At 40.9% G+C, this 21,923-nt stretch overlaps 1 protein-coding gene across 9 annotated transcripts in view; it reads left to right on the forward strand.

Annotated features, from left to right (window-relative positions):
- Positions 1–21,923, forward strand: part of LDB2 (LIM domain binding 2) — a 338,452-nt gene that overhangs the window by 254,869 nt on the left and 61,660 nt on the right. For all 9 annotated transcript variants that reach the window (XM_070398961.1, XM_070398980.1, XM_070398971.1 and 6 more), the window contains exons 3-4: positions 11,518–11,690; positions 20,331–20,453. In XM_070398961.1, the coding sequence (XP_070255062.1) occupies positions 11,518–11,690; positions 20,331–20,453 (296 nt within the window). The remainder of the gene's footprint in view (positions 1–11,517; positions 11,691–20,330; positions 20,454–21,923) is intronic.

Here is a 21,923-nt window from a genome sequence, read left to right on the forward strand (position 1 = left end):
TATTTCCCTAATCTTTGAGACATTTTCTTAAAAAATATCAGGAAAAGAAAAAGTTATGTAACTTTGCTTATTATTTAATCTTATTTCTCTGGAAGTTCTATTCTAACCATTGCAGTTGAGAAATCAATGATATAAATATATTGGAATGATAGAAAACTTTTTAGAAATTGTTAAAAAACTTAAAATTAACAAATGCATTAATTTCTAGCCTGGGTGGGTTCCAACTACAAATATAATTTTAAAATACATTAACCATTCAGCATAACAAGAGTATGCAAGAATTGTCTTAACCAGAAATGTTCAGTATCTACATATAAAAAAAATATAGAATTTCTTTGATATAGAAATAAAGACAAATAAATAAACATTTCATGTTCTTGAATTGGAAGATTAAGCATCTTAAAGATGCCAACTCTTTTTTAATAAATTTATTTAAATCAGCTTCCTCCAAATGTTTTTTGTGGGGGAATTTAAAAATATTATCTTAAAGTTTATCTTGAAGAATAAATACAGTAGTTGAGAAAATGTTGAATAAAGATACAGAGGAAAGAAATCTACCAGATGTGAACTACATTATAAAACGTTGACATATATATATATATATATATATATATATATATATATATAAAATAACTGTCACAAAAAGAGAGTGAGAAGAACCAGGTGTTGAAGGACAAAGGGGAAAAAGGAGGGGACATCTATAATACTCTCAGCAATAAAGATAAAAAATAAAAATAATATAATTAAATAAATAAAAGTACAATGAAAAAGAGAGAGTGAAAAGTTCTATGTAGCGGAGTAGTTAATCCAGACAAGTTCCTTTAAGGCATCTACACTAATAAAAGAGAAACATGGTAATTAGCGTACGACCGCTACCCTTTTCATTGGCTAATCAGTGAGTATATGCAAATTAACTGTCAGCCAAGATGGCGGCCGGCAGCCAGGCAGCTGGAAGTGAACATGAGGCTTGCTTGCTCCAGTGACTGCAGACTCCAACGTTCCCCGCCTGCCTTGCCGGCCTCTGAGCTACAACTCTAAACAACTATGTACTATGTTGCAAATAAGAAGATAAACAAAACCCCAGAAACCGGCTATCATTCAGCCGGGCTTTAGCAACATTGTATCGATGTTTTCAGCTGTGAGGCCTAAGAGCTAAAGCTGGCCCAGAATAAAAAAAAAAAGAAAGAAAACAAGGAGCGGTTGGAAGCTTCAGTCACTCGCTTCCGGAAAACAGCCCTCAGCCCCTCATCCAGACTGGCCAGGCACCCAGTGGGGACCCCCACCCTGATCCAGGACACCCTTCAGGGCAAACCAGCCAGCCCCCACCCATGCACCAGGCCTCTATTCTATATAGTAAAAGGGTAATATGCCTCCCAGCACCGGGATCAGCAGAGCAGCGAGGCTCCCGGCACCGGGATCAGCGTGACAGGGGGCAGCGCCCAAACCCCCTGATCGCCCTGCGGCTCTGTGTGTTACAGGGGGCGGGGCCACAACCTCCCTATCTGCCCTGCTCTGTGCCTGATAGGGGGGAGCTCCCCAATCCCCTGATTGCCCTGCGGCTCTGTGTTTGACAGGGTGCAGCGCACCAATCCCCTGATTGGCCCTGCTCTGTGCGTGACAGGGGTTGGCACCGCAACCTCCCCATTGACCCTGCCTTAAGTGTGACAGGGGGCGGTGCTCCAACCCCCCAATCGGTCCTACCCTGAGCGTGACTGAGGGTGGCATGGCAACCTCCCGATCCGCCCTGCTCTGTGCATGACGGGGCGGCGCCCCAACTCCCCAATCGGCCCTGCTCTGAGCCTGACCAGGGGCTGCACCTAGGGATTGGGCCTGCTCTCTGCCACCCGGAAGCAGGCCTAAGCCAGCAGGTCATTATCTCCCGAGGGGTCCCAGACTGCGAGAGGGCACAGGCCGGGCTGGGGGACCCTTCCCCCCCCCCCCCCCCAGTGCACAAATTTTTGTGCACCAGGCCTCTAGTCCTATATAATAAAAAGCTAATATGCAAATTGACTGAAACAGCTGAATGACCAGTCTCTATGATGCACACTGACCACCAGGGGGCAGAGGCTCAACGCAGGAGGATGTCTGATTTCCCACTTAGGCCTGCTCCCCAGGGGTCCAGGACTGCGAGAGAGCACAGGCTGGGCTGAGGGACCCCCCCCCCCCCCCCCCCCCAGTGCACGAATATTGTGCACCCAGTCTCTAGTAAGTATGTAAGATCTGGTTAAGGCAGCAACTCCAGTCATGAGAAATGTTCCATGCTTCCTAACACATGCTGTTCCCTCAGCCTGGACAACTCTTCCCCGTGGTCACTTGTGCCTGATTTATGTCTATTCATCCTTCCACTTGGGTCTTTCTCTAACATCTCACTTCCCACTGATCCTGCACTATGTCTATGAGGCATCAGGAATTAGAGCATGGACTTATTCTGGAAGTCAGTAAAGCATTTCAATTTCATATCCAAAGGGTGTTGATTTTTGGTTAGAATCCAGCCATGGCTGCGGACCTCTCCTGCATAATGTTATTGTCAGTAACTTGAACAAAGGGAAAATGGAATTTGGCCCATCATAAAAATTTCCTGTGGGATGGCTGACAGAATAAGAATCCAAAATTATCTGAATATGCCAAAGTAATGGTTGAATGAGATGAAATGAGACAGGCTTACATGCAAGTTCCTACAACTTGGAACTATAAGTCCGTTCAAGGATTACATGGACTCATTCAGCAAATACATATTGGGTCCTTATTGCGTCAGACAATGTATAAACAGGGGGGGCCATGGTACACATCTTTCTTATCCTTAATGAGTTAATAGCTCAAAGAATTGCTTGATCAGAAGCTCCCTAAATGCAGGATGTGGTCTACCTTAATCACCATTGTTTCCCAGCACCTAGTGCAAGGTGGTTGGCTGGAGTCTTAGTCAAGTTATTAAAAATTTGGTAGGTAGAAAACAAACAAAAAAAATATGTCTAGTAGATTTCTGGCAGGATCAGAAAATGTTGTGGGGTTGGGGGACCCTGTTGGCAGATGCATACTACATTTAAGACCAGAGTAGTCTCATCAGATCATATCATTGGCTCAATCTTCCACTGCCATCTCATTGCACTTGGAATAAAATTCAAGTCCTTTGCCATAGTCTAGGAAGAGCCACGTAATCTTGTTCTTCTCTTTCTCTGAGCCCACCTATCATCTCACTCCTGCCACAATGCCTTTCTTCCTGGGACATACCAAGCACATTCAGTTCAAACTCATTCCTGTCTGGGGGCTTTGCCCTTGCTTTTCCCTGGGCCTGGACCTCTTCAATCCCGGATCTTCACATGGCCCCTTCAATCAGAAATCAGCTCCATCACCACCTCCTCACCACAGCCTTCCATGCCAGCCAGTATAAACCAGCCTGCATTCCCTTGAATCAGGGAATTTATCTAAAGCACTTGGAACAATGTCAGGCCCAGGTACTTACTAAGCAGATATTCAATGGATGAATCTTTGAAAGAGCAAGAGAGGTGATTATTTAAGTTAAATTGATTTGATTGGGCAAAGAGGAAAAAGTAGGTTAGATTGAAAATATTGTCAATTTATGAAAGTAAAGTTACTTTGACTTGCTCTTCCTTCACCGAGACAGAGGAATCTGCCTGGAGCCTGTATCACTCCCATCAGAGTTTAAGCATGTTTTATTTCTATTGTTTTGGCTAATTATGATGGTTATGTACCATAAATGAAATCATCAGTAATGTTTATGTCACTCCTAGGAGCATCATCACCATTTACATGTTAGCATAATACATTCATTGATTCTGAATACTGATAAGTCTAAAGTGTCTTAATGAATCTGTGTGTACCTCAGTGGCAGACTTTCCACAAAATACCATGTGCGGGCGCGCATGTACAGTGTGATTGAAGCTTCATGGCCCATGCGCAGAAGTCGGTATTTTGTGGAAGAGCCACACTCAAGGGGCCAAAGAGCTGCATGTGGCTTGCGAGACGCAGTTTGCCGACCACTGCCCTAGCCGGTTTAGCTCAGTGGATAGAGTGTCCACCTGTGGAATGAAGGGTCCTGGGTTCGATTCCGGTCAAGGCCACATGCCTGGGTTATGGGCTCGAACCCCAGTAGGAGGCATACAAGAGGCAGCTGATCAATGATTCTCTCACATCATTGACGTTTCTATCTCTCTCTTCTCTCCTTTCCTCTCTGAAATCAATAAAAATATCTTTAAAAAATAATTTAAAAAATAAAATCATATTATAAGGCCAAGGAAGGGGGGGTGAGGGTGGGTAGAGATGGGCAAAGTGGGTGGGAGGGTGGGAAGAGGGACACCTGCGATAATGTCAACTTTAAAAGTTGTTATAAAGCCCTAATCGGTTTGGCTCAGTGGGTAGAGTGTCGGCCTGCAGACTGAAGGGTCCCAGGTTCGATTCCAGTCAAGGGCATGTACCTTGGTTGCGGGCACATCCCCGATAGGGGATGTGCAGGAGGCAGCTGATCGATGTTTCTCTCTCATCAATGTTTCTAACTCTCTATCCCTCTCCCTTCCTCTCTGTAAAACAATCAATAAAATAGATTTTTTTAAAAACAGTTGCAATAAAGAAGAGAGGGAAAAATTGTATTATTTAATTATTTTACTATAATTAATTTCACCAAATTAAAAACACAAAATGTTTGGTTATGACTTTTCTCTTTTCAATGAGGAGGAAAATCCTATATAATAAAAGCCCAGTGACCAAATGGCGGAACAACCAGAACGACCAGTCAACCAGTCTCTATGATGTGCACTGACCACCAGGGGGCAGATGCTTAATACAGGAGCTGCCCTCTGGTGGTCAGTGTGCTCCCACAGTGGGAGCGCTGCTCAGCTGACTGGGATGAGCCACGCTCACACAGCAGGCCAATCCCCGCAGGCCACGCCCCCCCCCCCCCCCCCCATTGCACGAATCCCATGCACTGGGCCTCTATTCATTAAATAATTACCAAGTGTAAACTGGTACTAAGGCATCATTAGTTGTGAATCTTCCCCTTATTCTGCATTTTAATCAGGGATCTCAAACTCTTATTTCGTTTTATTTAATTTTTTGAAGTGAATTGTCTCTATCAGATAGAAAGTACAGGCATTTGGAATAGTAAAAGATAATCTCTAATCAAAAGGTCTTAGAATTAGGACTTAAAGAAATTCAGAGCACTTATGATCTGAACATTAAAATTACAATTTGGCAAAAGTATTTGCAGAGACATTAGAGTCACACCTAATAAACTATCAGAATTACAGATTCTCAAGATAAGGCATAATTGTTGATTTCCCTGGAAGTATTTGAGTATGCTTGTTCCACCACAAGCTAAGCAGCTTTATGTTTTAATCATTTTTATTATTTTAATTTATACTTTGATTACTAGTTTGAACATTTCCCCATATAATTATTTTCTACTTGCAATTTCTTTCGTGTGAATTACCTACAAACATTCTTAAGAATTAAAAGCATTTCTTAATGATAGAGAGATGAATAGAGGTAAAATGAGATGAAATGCTCTAAAGGAGATGAGATATAATAGAGATGAAATGTCCTAAAAGATAGATGCACTGTAGCTTATATCTTTTTAATGATTAAGAGTTCCCAGTGTGTACCATTTAGTTTCTAAATGGAGAAAAATCAGCCTATGTGTAAGTATGCTGTACATATCCTAACATCCACAAGTAACACCTACAAAAAAAGATGGAAGCTAGATCTTGTCTCCACAGCACTGTCACCCTACCAGCTCCAATAGCAAGAACTATTGGAGAGTGAAGGTCAGTAGTTTGGCACAAAACAGAACAATGAAAAACTTCCAAGGAACTGCAATTCAGAGCTCAATATCCAAATTAGCTACGAACAAATTTTTATCTATTTTTGGACTAATGTTTACCTATAAAGTAGTGTATTACTTAGGCATTCTTTATACACATTTTGAGTTTCTGAGTATTTTATGGTTTTCTTTTCTCTTTCATAAATGCATAGATACACAATATATACTATACTAGAGGCCCAGTGCACAAAATTCATGCACTTGCCGGGGGGCATTCCTCAGCCTGGCCTGCACCCTCTTACAGTCTGGGAGCCCTCAGGGGATGTACAACTGATGGCTTAGGCCTTCTCCCAGCCATGAATCGGGCCTCACTCTGCCTGCAGTTGGACATCCTTAGTGCTGCTGCAGAGGCGGGCAAGGCTCCTGCCACCACCGCTGGGCTTGCCAGCCGTGAACCCAGCTTCTGGCTGGACAGCGCTCCTCCTGTGGGAGTGCACTGATCACCATGAGGCAGTTCCTACATTGAGCATCTGCCCCCTGGTTGTCAGTGTACATCATAGCGACTGGTCGACTGCCCCCTAGTGGCCAGTGCACATCATAGTGAACGGTTGAATGGCCTTAGCATATCATTAGCATATTACACTTTGATTGGATTAACAGACAACCAGACAACCAGACACTTAGCATATTAGGCTTTTATTATATAGGATTCTACTCACTTGACATCACAGAACATTACCCTGGGGTTATCTTGCTCACCTTACTTCCCCTTCCCAACTTTTGGAGTTTTGACCCAAATGTGTCAGAAAAATAGAATCTCTGTTATAATCTCCTATGGTCTTAATCACTCATCAGGAATATTTGTAAAATGTAATTCTTTACATGGAAACACAATGTAGATTTAGGTATATCAATATTTAAATTCTTTTTAGTTCCAAGAATTAAAGTACAAATGCAAAGTGTAAGTCTAGCATATGAATGTGACAATATAACATTTAAATAGATTTAGACTTGGTGTGGCTGATGAGTTCTAGGGGATCACCAGAGCTAAATCTGAAATGTCTACTGATTTAAAGGCATTTATATTCGGCTGTGCAGTGTGGTTGCAAGATTTATGAAATTAAAAGGACATTTTAATCTTCTCAGTGCTTCAAAAATAATACAGTTGTACTTTGAATTCAGGCGTCAGAAGAAACTGGCAAAGAGTTCAAAATCACAAATTTGTTTCTTAGCTTCATTGTCACATTGTATTATAGATACTTAGATACTTGTTAACTCTCTTGTTAGAGGTGTGTTTGAAAGATAGGGACAGTAGTCTGTCTGTGTTTCCAGCACCTACCAAGGAGCTTTGCACCTACTTTGGATTCAGTGAATGTTTACAGAATCAATGAATGAGCTGCAGAGTGACTTCCTCATGCACATGTGATGTTTTTCTTTCCGGTTGTCTCTCCCATTCACTGCACATTATCTGTATATTGCTCATTGTGTGTGCATGCATGTGTGTGTGTGCACAAGTTATATTTTTTTACTAATCTCCCTTGCAAAACAGAAGCTCTTTGGCAAAGATATTCTCTGTGGAAGGCAACACAATTGCCCCCCTCCGAGATGTCCAGTGCTAATCCCTGGAGCCTAATGCTATGTTACCTTACTAGCAAAAGGAACGTTGCAGACCTGAATAAGGACCTTGAGATAGGAGATGATCCTGGTTATTTGGGTGGGTACAAGGCAGCCACCAGGGTCCTTAAAAATGGAAGAGGAAGGCAGCAGGGAGAGCGAGAGTGATGCCCTATGAGGATTCCATGACCATTGTTGCGTATGAGGCTGGGGGAGGGCCACAGCTGAGGAGTGGCAGCAGCCTCGATGCTGGAAAAAAGCGGGAAAAGGGATTCTCTCCTGGAGCCTCCAGAGAGGAAGGTAGCCCTGCTGACACCTGTTGGCCCAGCAAGACCCAGTCAGATTGTCAGAACACTGTGTGAGGGGATAAACAAAGAGAAATTAAGTCACTAAATTTGTGATCATTTGTTAGTGTGAGTAGAAAACTAATACTGTCTCTGACACACCCTTTTATCCCCTTCAGCTTCTGACACAAAGAGAGACTCACATCGTTTGCAGATTCTCATTCTCATCGCTTTCTTACAGCTCAGTGTTCACTACCTTGTTCCATGCTGCAACAGGACGGACAGCATGAATCAGGATTCCTCTGATTGCAAATAACAGAAAGCTCATCCCAACTTACTCAAAGAAATTTTAATTTTTTTTATTTAAAAAAGAGAGGAGCAGGCACATCTTACAAAAGTGGGACCTTCAAGGACTAAAGTTGCCTTCAGTCCCAGCTAAGACGAGGGCCCAAATCAGTCCACAAAGGCCCTCTGTCTCTCTGGTCTGCTTTCCTCTGGATGGGAGCTTCTGTGTTTCTACATTCATATGTCTTCAGTGGCAAAACTGCCCTCTTTCAGGGAAAAATAGTAATTTGCCCATCTTTGCAGCCTAGGGATTTGCAAGGGTGCCATGATTATTCACTGGCACATTAAAAAGGGCTCCAAAAGATGTTAGCTTAAAGCACAAACACTGCTTTCACTTGCCCATGATTCTGCAATTTGGGCAAAGCATACGGGAGACAGCACATCTCTGCTCCAAGTGACATCAGCTTGAGGCAGCGCGATGGGAGCTCAAGCATCCACCTCCCACGACGGCCTCACTCACACAAATAAGTTGGTGCTGGCTGTTGGTTGGAAGCTCAGCTGGGGCTGTTGGCTGTAAGACGCAGTTCTCCTTCACGTGACTGTTCCGCACGGCTAGGTTGGGCTTCTTGCACTACGGCGGTCTTACAGTAGTTCAACTTTGTACATCTCCATGACTTGCCCCTAAGCACAAAGGGGAAGCCTCTAGTCCTTTTTAAGGGTTAGCCCCAAACGGGCATCAGGCCACTTGTGCTACATTCTACTGGCTAAAGACCACAGGACCCAGCCCATATCTGAGGAGAGGAGACTACACACACGATGTGACTACCATTGCCGTGGTTCTGTGGGGCCCCCAGCGTGCAGTCTATTACAGTGAATAGCAGAGCCGTGCGAGTGAGGGTCCAAATAGGACCATGGGGAAAATACTAGGGACCGTCCCACAAAGGAAAAGCACTGAAAACACATCTCAGGTCTCCATAGCAACCATTTCCTAGAGTGCCAGAAAGTACTCCATGAAGCGAAGCTGCCTTTCCCTCCAGGTATCTTCCCCACACAGTTTGTACATTTTCTAGAGTCGGGGAGCTAATGAATAATTTAGGTTTAAAGTTAAGGAATCTCTGACATTTTCTCATTCATTTTTTCTTACGCTATGAATGAAAATGATGATAATATATAGCAAACGCTACTGCAAAGGAATTAAATTGTGCAGGATTCATGATGAATAAACTGTAATGTGTCTAATCCAGTAACCTTTTTACTGGGACAATTCCTTGGATACAGTGGTGAAATATTTTCACCCTGTTTCTACTTTTTTATGGTTTGTATTTATTCTCCACAGTACAGATCCCCAAAATGTCAAATGACTAGCGCTCTTTTGTGGTACTTAATTTTAAGTTAGAATATTTGAAATGCATTTAACTAATTTTATCTGTTTAGCAAAGTACAATAAGGTTTTTTGCATTAACCAAGTTTTCTTTACAATATAAGACATGCGTACATGTATGGTGGACTCAAATGACTCTTTATTTGGATTTTGTATTTAATGAGTGAACATGTGCTATTGGGGATTAGGCAGGATTTAGGAAATGTATGTAAACAGGATTATTTAAGATAGAATTGCCAAAGATCCAGGAATATGCAGAACATATTTGTTGATTGATTTTAACTGCAGTAAATATGAAGCAATAACAACTCTATAAATTATTCAGAGACCAGTCATCCATGTCAGAATTCTTTAGAGATTGTTTCAGAAAACTGTTTGGCAGGGTATTCTTTTTATAATGTGTTTTTTTCCCCCTCATCCATGTACAAAAGAGATATAGATCCATATGGATAGATTAACACTGATTCTTTTAAAATGAAGTTAATCATTTTAAAACATTCAAGTGAAGACTGCATGATCTTTCCTACTAAAACTCTCTTTGGTAATTTATTTATTTTAAATATTATTTTTGTCTTTCAGGAGGCCATGTATGGGGAATGTAAGAGGTTTATTAAAAACCTGGGATCCCTTGAGGGTGCTTTAGTACTTTGCCTCAAATCTGCACATAGGCAAAATTCCTGATATTATGAGTTGGGATTTTCAATGTAAGAGGATTTAAAATCTCTGCTGAAGCAAAGGACTTGTTAGCTGTTTCTAAGCATCATATATCAGAGAACTGGCTACTTAACAATCACTCAACTGAAATGGGGCAGGACAGGGCACAGGGATAAAGGAGACCAATTTAGACCAAGTGGAAGGTACCAAATTCTCTTCAAATGGGCCTTTTATCCTAGAAAGATATTCTGTCCAATTCCAGAAGCAGACAGGATGAATAGTCAGTACTGACATAGGTGTGGATCTCTGTATGTGCAGGTACAGTTCACTTTTAAAGATTTCCCTTCAGTAAAGTAATTTGAGACAGTTAGAAGGAGTGACTATTTGAGTGTTTGCAGATTTGGAATTAGAGACCCCAATTTTCTACTCACAAGTTATGTGACTTTGAAACATTCCTAATAACCTTTTTCTTTTCTTTTCATAATAACTTTTTTTCGTCTCAGCCCCCTATACTCAGGGTTGTTCTGAAGATCCAAGTCTGAATGCCAAAACTCTTCACACACTATCAAGCACTACATTATTAAATTTTTTATTATTATGACAACTACTACTAAAACATGATTGAATAACTGGCCTGTAAGCAATCCATTAAAAAATCAAGTGGGTTGGGTGTGTTTTATTTTGGGGAAATATGTTCACTTAGAGAACAAACATGAGGTCCAAAGTAATCAATGTGTTTGTTTCCATTCTTTAAAAAGACAAGTATCACATGATCTCACTCATTTGTGGAATCTAATTAACAAAATAAACCGATGAATAAAATAGAAACACAGAAGCAAGGAACAGGCTGACGAATCTCAGAGGGAAGGTGGGGGTGGGGATGGATTTGGGGAGAGACTAACTAAAGAACTTATATGCATATATGCATAACCCATGGACACAGACAATAGTGTGGGGAAGACCTGGGTGGGGGGTGAAGGTGAGGTAGGGGAGGTAAATGGGGGAAAATGGGGAGATCTCTAATACTTTCAACAATAAAGATAAATTTTAAAAAATACTACCTCTTTCACTGTTGACTTTCTTTTTTTAAAATTTTATTGTTTAAAGTGTTACAAATAGTAGTACATATGTCTCCTTTTTTCCCCATTGATTTTCCCCCAGCCTCCCCTACCCCTGGCACATGCCCTCACCCCATCCCCCTCCCCGTATCTTGTGTCCATTGGTTATGCTTATATGCATGCATACAAGTCCTTTGGTTGATTTCTCACTCCTGCCCACACACACACAACTCTCAAAGGACACAAAATCTGGAGAGGTGACTGTACAAATTTTTGTCTGAATAGCTGAGGATTTTATTTTACAAACTATAACCCAGAAGGGTCATGACTATTTATAAAGAGAAATTTGCCTCCTGGCATCATCGCTTGTGACGACTTGTATCCAGTTGCAGGTCTGGCGATGGTGTGGCGTGTGTGGGACCAGCCGGATATTTTCATTCATTTTTTGTTTGTCTGTTTCTCTCCCAGCTATCGGCAGGACCCTCATCCCCCGCTACTTTAGCACTGTGTTTGAAGGAGGGGTGACTGACCTGTATTACATTCTCAAACACTCAAAGGAGTCGTACCACAACTCATCCATCACAGTGGACTGTGACCAGTGTGCGATGGTCACCCAGCACGGGAAGCCCATGTTTACCAAGGTAAGGGGCCATCTCCAACATGGCTTGTTCTTCTCTGCATGTATTTAAGGATAATAATGGAAGCTTTCTTCCGGAACTTTGAGCTTTCTCATATCTTAGACACTTTCAGCTCTGTGAGATGATCTTTTATGTTTGCAACTCAGCTAACTCTTGTTCTCAGCTGTAGGCATGTAAGGTGGAGTCAAGCATGATAGAGCCTCAAAATTAAGGGCAAGAGAAGGTCAGCTGCCTATTAAACCCAGGTTACTAATTTAGAATGTTAGTTTTTATACAAAAGATCTTCTACAGGTAAAAGAATGATTTGGAGATGCATTCTAGTTTATCCAAAGACCACATAGAATCACAATGATTGTCATAATACCATTAGTTTCTGAAGAAATTCTATATGTTACTGAAATTAAACACTCTTAAAGCTAAATTCATTGTGAACTGGACAGGAGGAAAATCCAACTTACCATAACTCAACTAACCATAATCTTTAAGAAACATAAACATATAAAAGAATTTAGGAAATTTGGAGCTTAAAGGTGATTTTCCCAAATTCTGAGAAGTTCTATGATTGGTCAGTCAGCAAGTGAGCAAGAAGTTGCGAGAGAGAGAATGAGAAACATGGGGAGAGAAGGAGGAGGATCAGATAAAAAAAATTGAGGCAGAATTCAAGGCCCTATGAAGGATTTGAAATGAAAAAGAAAAAAAACCCACCTATGACTTCTCCCATGCATAGATAATTGCCATATGGATTGCTTCCTCTGGACAAAGACCTTTCTGGAACATTAGAGTCAACCCCTTTATATATTCTCCCAAGTAGAAAAACAGCAAGAGCAAATATTTAGTCATAGAATCTGGCAAAACAGAAGCTTATTTTTTTTATATTTTTTTATTATTGATTTCAGAGAGGAAGGGAGAGGGAGAGGGAAAAACATTAATAATGAGGGAGAATCATTGATTGGCTGCCTCTTGCCCGCCCGTTACTGGGGATTGAGCCCACAACCCAGGCATGTGCCCTGACCGGGAATTGAACCATGACCTCCTGGTTCATGGGTCGACGGTTAACCACTGAGCCATGCCAGCCAGGCACAGAAGCTTATTTTAATGAACATCGGTTCATTGCATTTTGACTAAGACTCAATGTGAAATTAATTTTTAATATGAATGATAGCAGCTATCTCTTTTCATTGAAAACACAAATGGCCAACCCCTTTTTATGGTTAAGGGAAGTTGAATTATCAGGGTTAATTGAAAAAGCCCAAATTATAAACGGAAGATGTGTTTGTTGCTTATGCACAATATGCTGAAAGAATAAAAATAAAGTGTTTATTGTTTAAAGTATTCCTTGATCTTGTTGGTGCAGTTTCATCTTTCTGCTGTTCATGATGGTGTGGAAAACTGAAGGCAAAGGAAAAGGTCATAAAATGCAAAGCACATCATCAGATGCCACTGATTATATGATATCTTGCCTTGGCTAATAGACATTTTAAATGTGAGGCGGGAGCTGGGTTTTCTCTTTCTTCCTCTTTGACAGTTGAGCAGAGAGGAAGGTTGTCATTCAGAGACAAAGAAGTTCCCCAATGTGTGCAGAGCTGGTGCTGGAAAGAGTTTGCTCTGTGGAAAGCAATGATCCCTTGGGTGACGGTTTAATGTGTCTATGTCTCATTTCATTTTGGAGACTTAACACATCTACTTAATCTTGTAGATCAGATGGATCCACAGTCCAGGTCTAGTGTTGCAAAGTCCAACACTGCAGAGAAAGCCTTTCTCTGCTGCTTCATTATCTTTATTATTATTACTAGAGGCCTGATGCACGAAATTCGTGCAAGGGGCTTGACCTCTGCTGCCGAGGCAGCTGCCTCTGCCTCAGTCCCCTGCTGTAGCTTCTGGAAGGTCATCCAGAAGGACGTCCGGTCTAATTAGCATATTAAACTTTTATTATTATAGATTTTTGTTAAGACTTAGTGTTACTTGTAGGTATTTCAAGAAAAACTCCCAAATTCCTTATGCTTTAAGGCGGGGGAGGGGATCCATGATAATTAAATAAAACTTTTGCCATAATGAAGGAGATATTTACCAAACCTGTGGCCATTGGTAGAAAAATGTATCTTGCAGGCATCTTTTTATATATTTCCTCGATTTCTTTCTTTCTCAGGCCAAAACTTTTCTATAAATGACAATAGTCAGTTGCTCTGAAGATGTAGTGCTATTTATTCAGGGCTGTTTTGAAATTAAATAAATAAAGAGTCCCATTCTCCTGGTGAATTGATAAAGTGGGTTTTTTAAATTATTATTATTCTAATGAAGAAACTGGGGTTTTCTCTATTGTGTTCTTCCTCATTCGGGAATGCTCCCCTCTCAGATGGCTGAGTGGTTGTCCAGGCATCCAAGGCACCCCCTAGGAAGACCTGCGCATTCTCCTGGACCCAGCTCTCCCAGCCTAAAGCTTCAATTCTTTATTTTTTTAATTTTTAAAAATATGTTTTTATTGATTTCAGAGAGAGGAAGGGAGAGGAAGAGAGAGAAAGAAAAATCAATAAGAAAGAATCATTATTTGGCTGCCTCTTGTATACTCCCTGCTGGAGATTAAGGCATGTACGCTGAGTAGGAATCAAACCAATGACTTCCTGTTCCATGGGATAATGCTCAACCTACTGAGTCACATAGGCCGGGCTATCTTCAGTCCTTCAGATCACCCATTTGACTCTCCTCCATGGCAAGACCATCTGCCAAATCTTGTAATGAATATTTCCATACTGCGATGAGAAATATTACTTTCTGGGAAATGTAGCTTAGCTATGTGGACTTAGTCCAGATTCTAATTATGCACATTTATTTTTAGAAAATTTGAAGGGTTCTCTTTTTTTTTTTTCTCTTTAGTGATTATTATACAACCCAAAGAACCTTTCCCATTCTTCTTTTGTTCTTATGTTAATTAAAAATAACTCATCTCCGTGTAAGAAAATAATCAGGCTACTTAGTATAAAACAGTGGGTTAATGAACTTCCAGTGTCACAAAGAGAAATAGTTTGGAAGCTGATGCTTTGTTTTTTTGGGGGGAACTGGCTATTAGTTAGTACATGGCATAACTTAGAACATTGTTCTAATTTAGACTATCAATAAACTCTAATTCCCCAAGTAGCATTTGAGCCAGTGGTTCTGAGTTGCTTTTATGAAAATTTGGTCAACTGGTGAATCAAAAATCTGCCACAGCCCTAATCAACAGTAATACTTAATATTCCTCAGGAGCATAGTACACATTTTGCAATTTCCTGAGCCTCGCAACATTATAGATTATGGATAAATATGTAATTAGAATTTTAAAACACACATTAGGAAGCCTTTCTTTTCTGTATTCAATTTCAAATCAAACAGAAAACAAGGCTTAATATCAGAAGAGCAATCACCAAGGTTTTCACAATCAAAGATCCTCAAATTATATGTAAGGGTGCAATACTGGCAGGTGCTGAGATGAGCCCTCTCTGGGGTATGTGTTTGGTGACTTTTAGGTTTTACAAATTAGAACAATAATTACAGCCATAAACACCTTTATCACTTCTATAAACATAGATTTATTTATTTATTGGTCTCAATTATTTATGATGAAATTGTTTGCCACTATAGCCAGGTATCCTGGAAGTGTACCTATCTGAATACTCATTCTTGTCTTTGACCATTAGCTCATCATTCTACCCTGAGCCACGTTATACCATGTGCTAATCCAGGATTTGGACCTTGTACTCTTATTCTGAATAACCAAATTATTACAGATAATAACCATATTGCTCTAATATATGCATATATATGCATTTACACAAACAGTGTCCTCAAGTAAAGTACAATGAGCTTTATACAAATGTTAATCTAAAAGCACTAATCAGTACTTCCTGGTTGGCAAACCCATAGGTTTTGGGGGAGAGTGGAGCTCTCAGGGTATGGAATCTCCTTATCCCTTCCCACATACTTTGCCCTATGCATCTCTTCCATCTGGCTGTTCCTGAGTTGTGTCCTTTTATAATAAGCTAGTAATCTACTAACTAAAATAATTATTATCATAACACTATTCCATGCATACTGTTCCAGGCATAAAGACCAAGACAATTAAATAAATACATATTTTTAAAAGCACATTTTATTTCATAAAAGCTCTATGAATATTGTATTATATATGTAACTACATGGTCCGTATTGTTTCACAATTAATCAGAGAAAGAAAAGGGTTAAAAAGCTACCAGTTAGTTTGAGAAATGTTCTTTTTTAGTTCTCTCATCCCTGGCCTAGTCTCAAGCTAGCACGTGACATGCTGAATGCCTGCCAGCCTCTTTCTTGTTGATCCTCCGGAGACCATCTGTGCTGGGGGCATTGATTAGAGTGTGTCTGCTGGGATTACATCTTTTCGGTTGCCATGCCAACTAATCAGCTGATTTTGGTTACCACAGAAACAAAATGTCAGAGCTCATAGTACGGTAACATGAATTCGGCATAACAGAAAATGTTTTCTTAATTGGGGACCCTTTTGATTTTGGATGCCAAGTGAAAGGCATTTTTTTTTTAAAAAAATGGTAACTTTAGATAAAAGCTACATTAATTGTATTGATTAAGAGGAATGCAGAGAATTTTTCTGAAAGTAGAAAACATTCATTCTCCAGTGTAAGCTATGCCCATTTTTTACCATTTCCAAACAATATATATATTGAATGTGCCTCCATTCCATTTGATGATTGTTGCCTATAAAATAAATCACAAACATTTCAATTTTCTTTAACTTCCAAGATGGGGGCAGGAGGCAGAGAGGTTTCATAGGGTTTGGGAGGAGGCTGTGAGTGTAATTACCTGGGGAAGACCAGCAGTGACCAAACTCTCCTACAGTCTTTCATTTAGAAAAACACCCTACACAGTCAACTCAGATTCAATTCTAAGGACTATGCTCTCACATATGATCTGTCCTGGGTAAAAATGACTCCTTAGTTTTGGCTGAGAAAGGAGGAGCCCAAGGCTACTTGCAACTTTCCCTTTTGTAGCCCCCATGACAGTTTGACTGCAAGAAGTGTCCTCAACCAGTGTGGTGTGTGATCTCACAGAAAACAAAGGACACAATTTAACTTGGCCTTCCAGATCTCCAATCCAGTCATTCATCAGAAGGACCACATTCAGGTCTTCCCATTATATTCTGTTCCAATACCGGTAAACCAGAACCTCCTTCTAATCTGGGTTTGTGGTTCCTAAACACAAAGTAAATAGATTAGATCATTTAGAAGCATGGCATTTAACTGGGCTAATATTTGCTTAAACACCCAATAATCCTCTTTCTTAAAGGAAACCAAAACAGGATTATAGCATCCAAATATGTCCGTTCTGTATCGCCAAGGTATTTCCCTGTCACTTGCTGGCGACGGTCCCCTCCCTTTTGTGAAAGCCTTCACCGCAGGTAGCTTCCGTTATGCTAAACCCAGGGGGATGGTGTGGCTTAATCTCCATGTAACTCTTTGGAAACCCTTGGTAAATTAATTCCAATGCTGAGATGCTCTAGGGAGTGGTTTGGGGACACTAAAGCCTTTCCCATTTCCGGGGGCTCCACTGTCATAGCTAAGATCAGAAACAAGGCTCTGAAGACCACTCAACTGAGGAATGTGGGGGCAAGGGGCCCAAATGCCTGAAATTACCCACAGATTCTGCTAATTGGATTTGAGTTAGGGGTCTTCACCCAGATTACCAATAATTATCTTACAGTGCTTCTGAGACCTTTGATAAAATGAAAATGGCAGGCATTCATAGCATCTGTCTTAAGTAGTGCCCTATCAACACACATTGCTAATTCTCCTGTACTGGTCTTTGTAGCTTGCTTAAAGAAAATACTACCTTACATTAGAGTCGACCGAAAGCACCGAACCCAGTGCCTAGGACATAATTGGAACTCAATATAGTGGCTTTTTTGTATTAAATTCCCAGAGGGAAAAATGAGTGTGTCAATATTGCATAAAAGGTTGATATAAATTGTTAAATACATTCATAGACTATAGTTTTAGAAATGATCACATTCCCTATTGAGCTTATTGTTTTTATGTGTGTGGTGGTGGTTGTTTTTTCCCCAATAACTTGTGTAGCACAGTGATTTCTAAAGTTTTATGTGTTTGTTTTTAGCATAGGAAACCTTTCTTCAAAAAAGCTTAATCAGAAGCTCAATGCATGAAAACAAATAAAACTGAAGCTGATCTGATTGAATCTAGAAGATGGGAAGGGATCTCAGAGTCCAGGTGGAGGCCAACGTCTTCTAAGCAGAGCCCCCGAGATAGCTCTCCGGAACCACTAAGTCTCAGATAGCTCTACTGGTCTATGATTCTGTGTTTTTCAATTGCATTTCTTTTATCATTAGAGCTGTTGTTTATAGCCTAGTATGTGCTTGCTGCAATCCTAGGCAATCTACATACAAAATTCCCTTTAATATATCTTTCCAACAACCCTGCCTGATGATGTTTTTATCCTCATTTTACAGATGAGGAAACTAGAATTTAGGGAATCTGATGTCCCCAAAGTTTCAAAATGAGTGAAAAGTAGAGTCAGGATTTGAATCTAGTACTTTCTGATGCCAAAACCTCTATCCAGTATGTTGTACTGCTACCCTGAGGCCAGCATGGGCTGAATAATGAGTTGTAATGATTTAAACTGGACCAGTGTGTGACTGCCACTGCCTATCCTATAGTCAAAATAGGCTCGGTGGTTGTGGGAGTGCCTAGTATTTTCTTCCATTTATAAGTCATTAGCAGTGAAAAGAAAGGCAAATAAAATAATGACTACATGGGAAAAATGATTTGAATATCAAAAGAAGATTGAAAAGCTCCCCTATCATTAATCAGTCTATCAAGGAAGAGAGCGCCAATAAGTATTTTTTATTAATGACATATAGTTTTCTTAGAAAGATAAATTTGCCGCCGCCACCACCCCCCTCCCAAAGGCTGGCCCTTTATGCAAGCAGAATTTATCATTGCTGATATGATGTGATTTAAGGAATGGACTCTAAATATGCCTCTAACTTCCATGTCAGAAACTGATACCCACACCCTTGGGTTAAGCATTGCCCTCTGGGATTTCTCTTTGGAAATGAGAACCTCTGATTTGGTAATCTTATAGTATCCCACACTTCAGCATAAATAATTTTATTAGATACTTTTTCCCAAAGTAGGATTAACTAAAATTAGAACAATAGCTCAAGCTCCTATTGTAAAAGGATCATGAAAGGGAGGATGGGGTGGAAAGGTTGGTAGGAGGATACTACTTTGTGGGGTCCATATTCTGTGCCATGGGTTTTGGACATAATCTTGCTGTAAGATGGGTTTTGTACCCATTATTTACAAGTGAGGAAATGGAGCCTCACAGAGTTTCAGTCGCAGCTAATATGGTCATTAATAGACCATGGCAGGTAAGCAGCTACACTCCCCTTTGAACCCACTAACTGGCTTGTACCTGCCTCAGTATGCCATGGATAAGCCACTAGTGTCCCATTTTGTCAAGATCCAGAGCCACCCAAGGATAGTCAAGGGGACCATGTTGAGTAGCTGACATGTGAGTGGCAAAAATATGGCATTCTCTTTCAGTACAGGAAAGTGGTATACGCTAGGAAATGCAGGTTATTATGTCAGAGTCAGGGGCATAGATATGTTCTGCTAACAGGCTTCCATTGCACTCTGTAACAGGAAAGAAAAGAGATGAAACTGCTAGCAAAAAAGGTGAAGGAAGGAAGGATGGAAGGGAGGAAGAAAAGGAGGGAAGGAAGGAGGGAGGGAAGGAAGGAAGGAAGGAAGGAAGGAAGGAAGGAAGGAAGGAAGGAAGGAAGGAAGGAAGGAGAAAGAAAAAGAGAGAGAGAGAGAAAGAGAAAGAGAGAGAGAGAGAGAGAGAGAAAGAGAAAGAAAGAAAGAAAGAAAGAAAGAAAGAAAGAAAGAAAGAAAGAAAGAAAGAAAGAAAGAAAGAAAGAGGAAGAGAAAGGGAGAGAGAGAAATACTGTTATAGTTAACCTAGTTATTAATAACAGGAAAGGAGCAAAGGGTAGGCCAAATATTGTGGGCATGTCATTTGGGCAGCTTTGCCAGGAAGCTACAGCTTTACACTCCCCGGGGAGCCATGCATTCCTTCCCAGCAGATCGCTGGGGAAATGACTGGACATGTGGGAGATAGACTACCCATTCCCAGAAAAGGTGCAGGGACTTGTAAAGGCACTTTTTGTCAGTCACACCTGGGAACAGGTCATTGGCCAAAATGGGCTTGGCCACTGCAAGCATGGGAAGATTCTGGATACGTAATTCCCTGAACAAAGGAGTTCACTCTCTCGGCTCTTGGTTGACTCCTGGCTTGTGGGGCTCTCATGCCCCTTCTTCCTGGCATTCACCCACACACAATGGGGTAATGGCCTGCAACTAGCCTGATGTTAAACTGGACCCAGCTGCAAGATGGAACCGAAACTCTGGGCACTGGCCTTGCTTTTAGCTCTCCCAAAATCCCAATTACACTTCTTCTAGGATTGGATTAAGGGAAATGGCGCTTTGGAAACCCAGGGATGTAATTCTATGGAAATAAAAATCACTCATTCTCCAAAACAAAAACAAAAATATGGCGTTCTCAAAGTGCGTAACCAATGAGTGTGTCATTTGTCACGTCCAGGTGTGTACAGAAGGCAGACTGATCCTGGAGTTCACCTTCGACGATCTCATGAGAATAAAAACGTGGCACTTTACCATTAGACAGTACAGAGAGCTGGTCCCAAGAAGTATTCTCGCCATGCATGTAAGTACTTTCCTCTCTCTTCCACTCTCTTCCCTCGTTTCACTCAGGAGAAGTACAGCTTCTCTGTGAAAGAACTCCGGCAGTCTTCACACTTTACGTAATGAACTCTAAATGTTGAGTTTCTCCCTCAACCATTTTAATCCATAGGCCCCTTTCCTCCTCCTTTGTTTTGAGTGTGGTGAATTCTGAGCCTTTTTTTCTTTTGAAACGTTATTATTTTAAACTCTTAAATTGAGGTTACCTCAATAAACAGTTTGTACTTTTCTTTAATTCAGTTCAGTCATGATCCAGTAATGCTCTGCCTGGGCTAATAAACCTGTTATTTATAATCAGGGGAAGAAATAAAACAAGAAGTAAGAAAAACAGTTTCCAGTTTTGATTAGAACCATCTGAGGAGACACGGAGCACATGGACCTCATCTCTGTGTCCACAGGAATTGGCCCTTTTTAACCAGTGTTGGAATGAGCTGGGATATTTGGGGTTCTCTTGGTTTCCATTGGACATAAATCACATCAAATTTATTGAACACCAACTAAGTGCAAGGGTGGATTTGATGCCAATCTAGAAACATGTTTTAAAGGGAAAACTTGATGGGAGCTAGTCAGGTACAGTCCCTGAAGGAGTCAAAAGGCATTGACTTAATTAAGTCCCTCCTCTTTCATACATGATACAGCATTACCCGTGAAAAAGCTTGGGAGCAAAGTCACTTATTGGGCCTGATTTTTAAGACCCAAGATAATCAAAAGAGAATATGTTAACAGTAGCTGGCACTTGTTGGGTGTTTTCTATGCCAGGCCTTGTGATGAACATTGTATGAGCATGATAATTAACTCCCCAAATAACTTAGAGAGGTGAGTTATCATTCAATATTCCTGTTTAAGAAGTGAGGAAACTGAGGCTCAGAGAAGTTCAATCAGTTACCCAATGATTTTTAGACTGAAAGTGGTAAAATCAAGATTTCAACTCAGCTGTCTCTGGTCTCTGACTCCCAAACCTTGGGTGATAAGCCAACTGTCTCCTTCCTAACTATCCCTCCAGGCCATCCATGAAGGCTCTGGTCCTCAACCCTCTCCTCCTGACTGATTAACCAGGTCTCTGCCCTTAAGCTTTCTCCTGTGACCACCCCCACACTCCCACTCCCCTTCTCCACTGCTTCAGCCTCTCATGACCCAAGTTTTCTCAATTTTCAAAGCCCACTTCACATCTCCTTGAAGCAGTCTGAGTAGCCACTCGTATTATTCTCAAAATAGAGTCAGGAACCTGGCCCTGGAATGAGATCACATAGGTTTGTATCCCTGCTCCTGTGTGACTTTGGGCAAGTGATATGACACTTCTGTGCTTCCAATCCCTCATCTATAAAATCAGTACAGTAATAGAGTCTATCTCAGAGGATTGGTTTGAGGACTAAGAGTCAATGCATCTAAAGAACATGGAACAGTGCCTGGCACATAGAAGGTCCTCTGCAAGTAT

This window comes from Myotis yumanensis, unplaced genomic scaffold (assembly GCF_028538775.1).
Source record: "Myotis yumanensis isolate MYYU_CA2020_CCGP unplaced genomic scaffold, mMyoYum1.0.hap1 SCAF_1, whole genome shotgun sequence".
Classification (NCBI taxonomy): Eukaryota; Metazoa; Chordata; class Mammalia; order Chiroptera; family Vespertilionidae; genus Myotis; species Myotis yumanensis.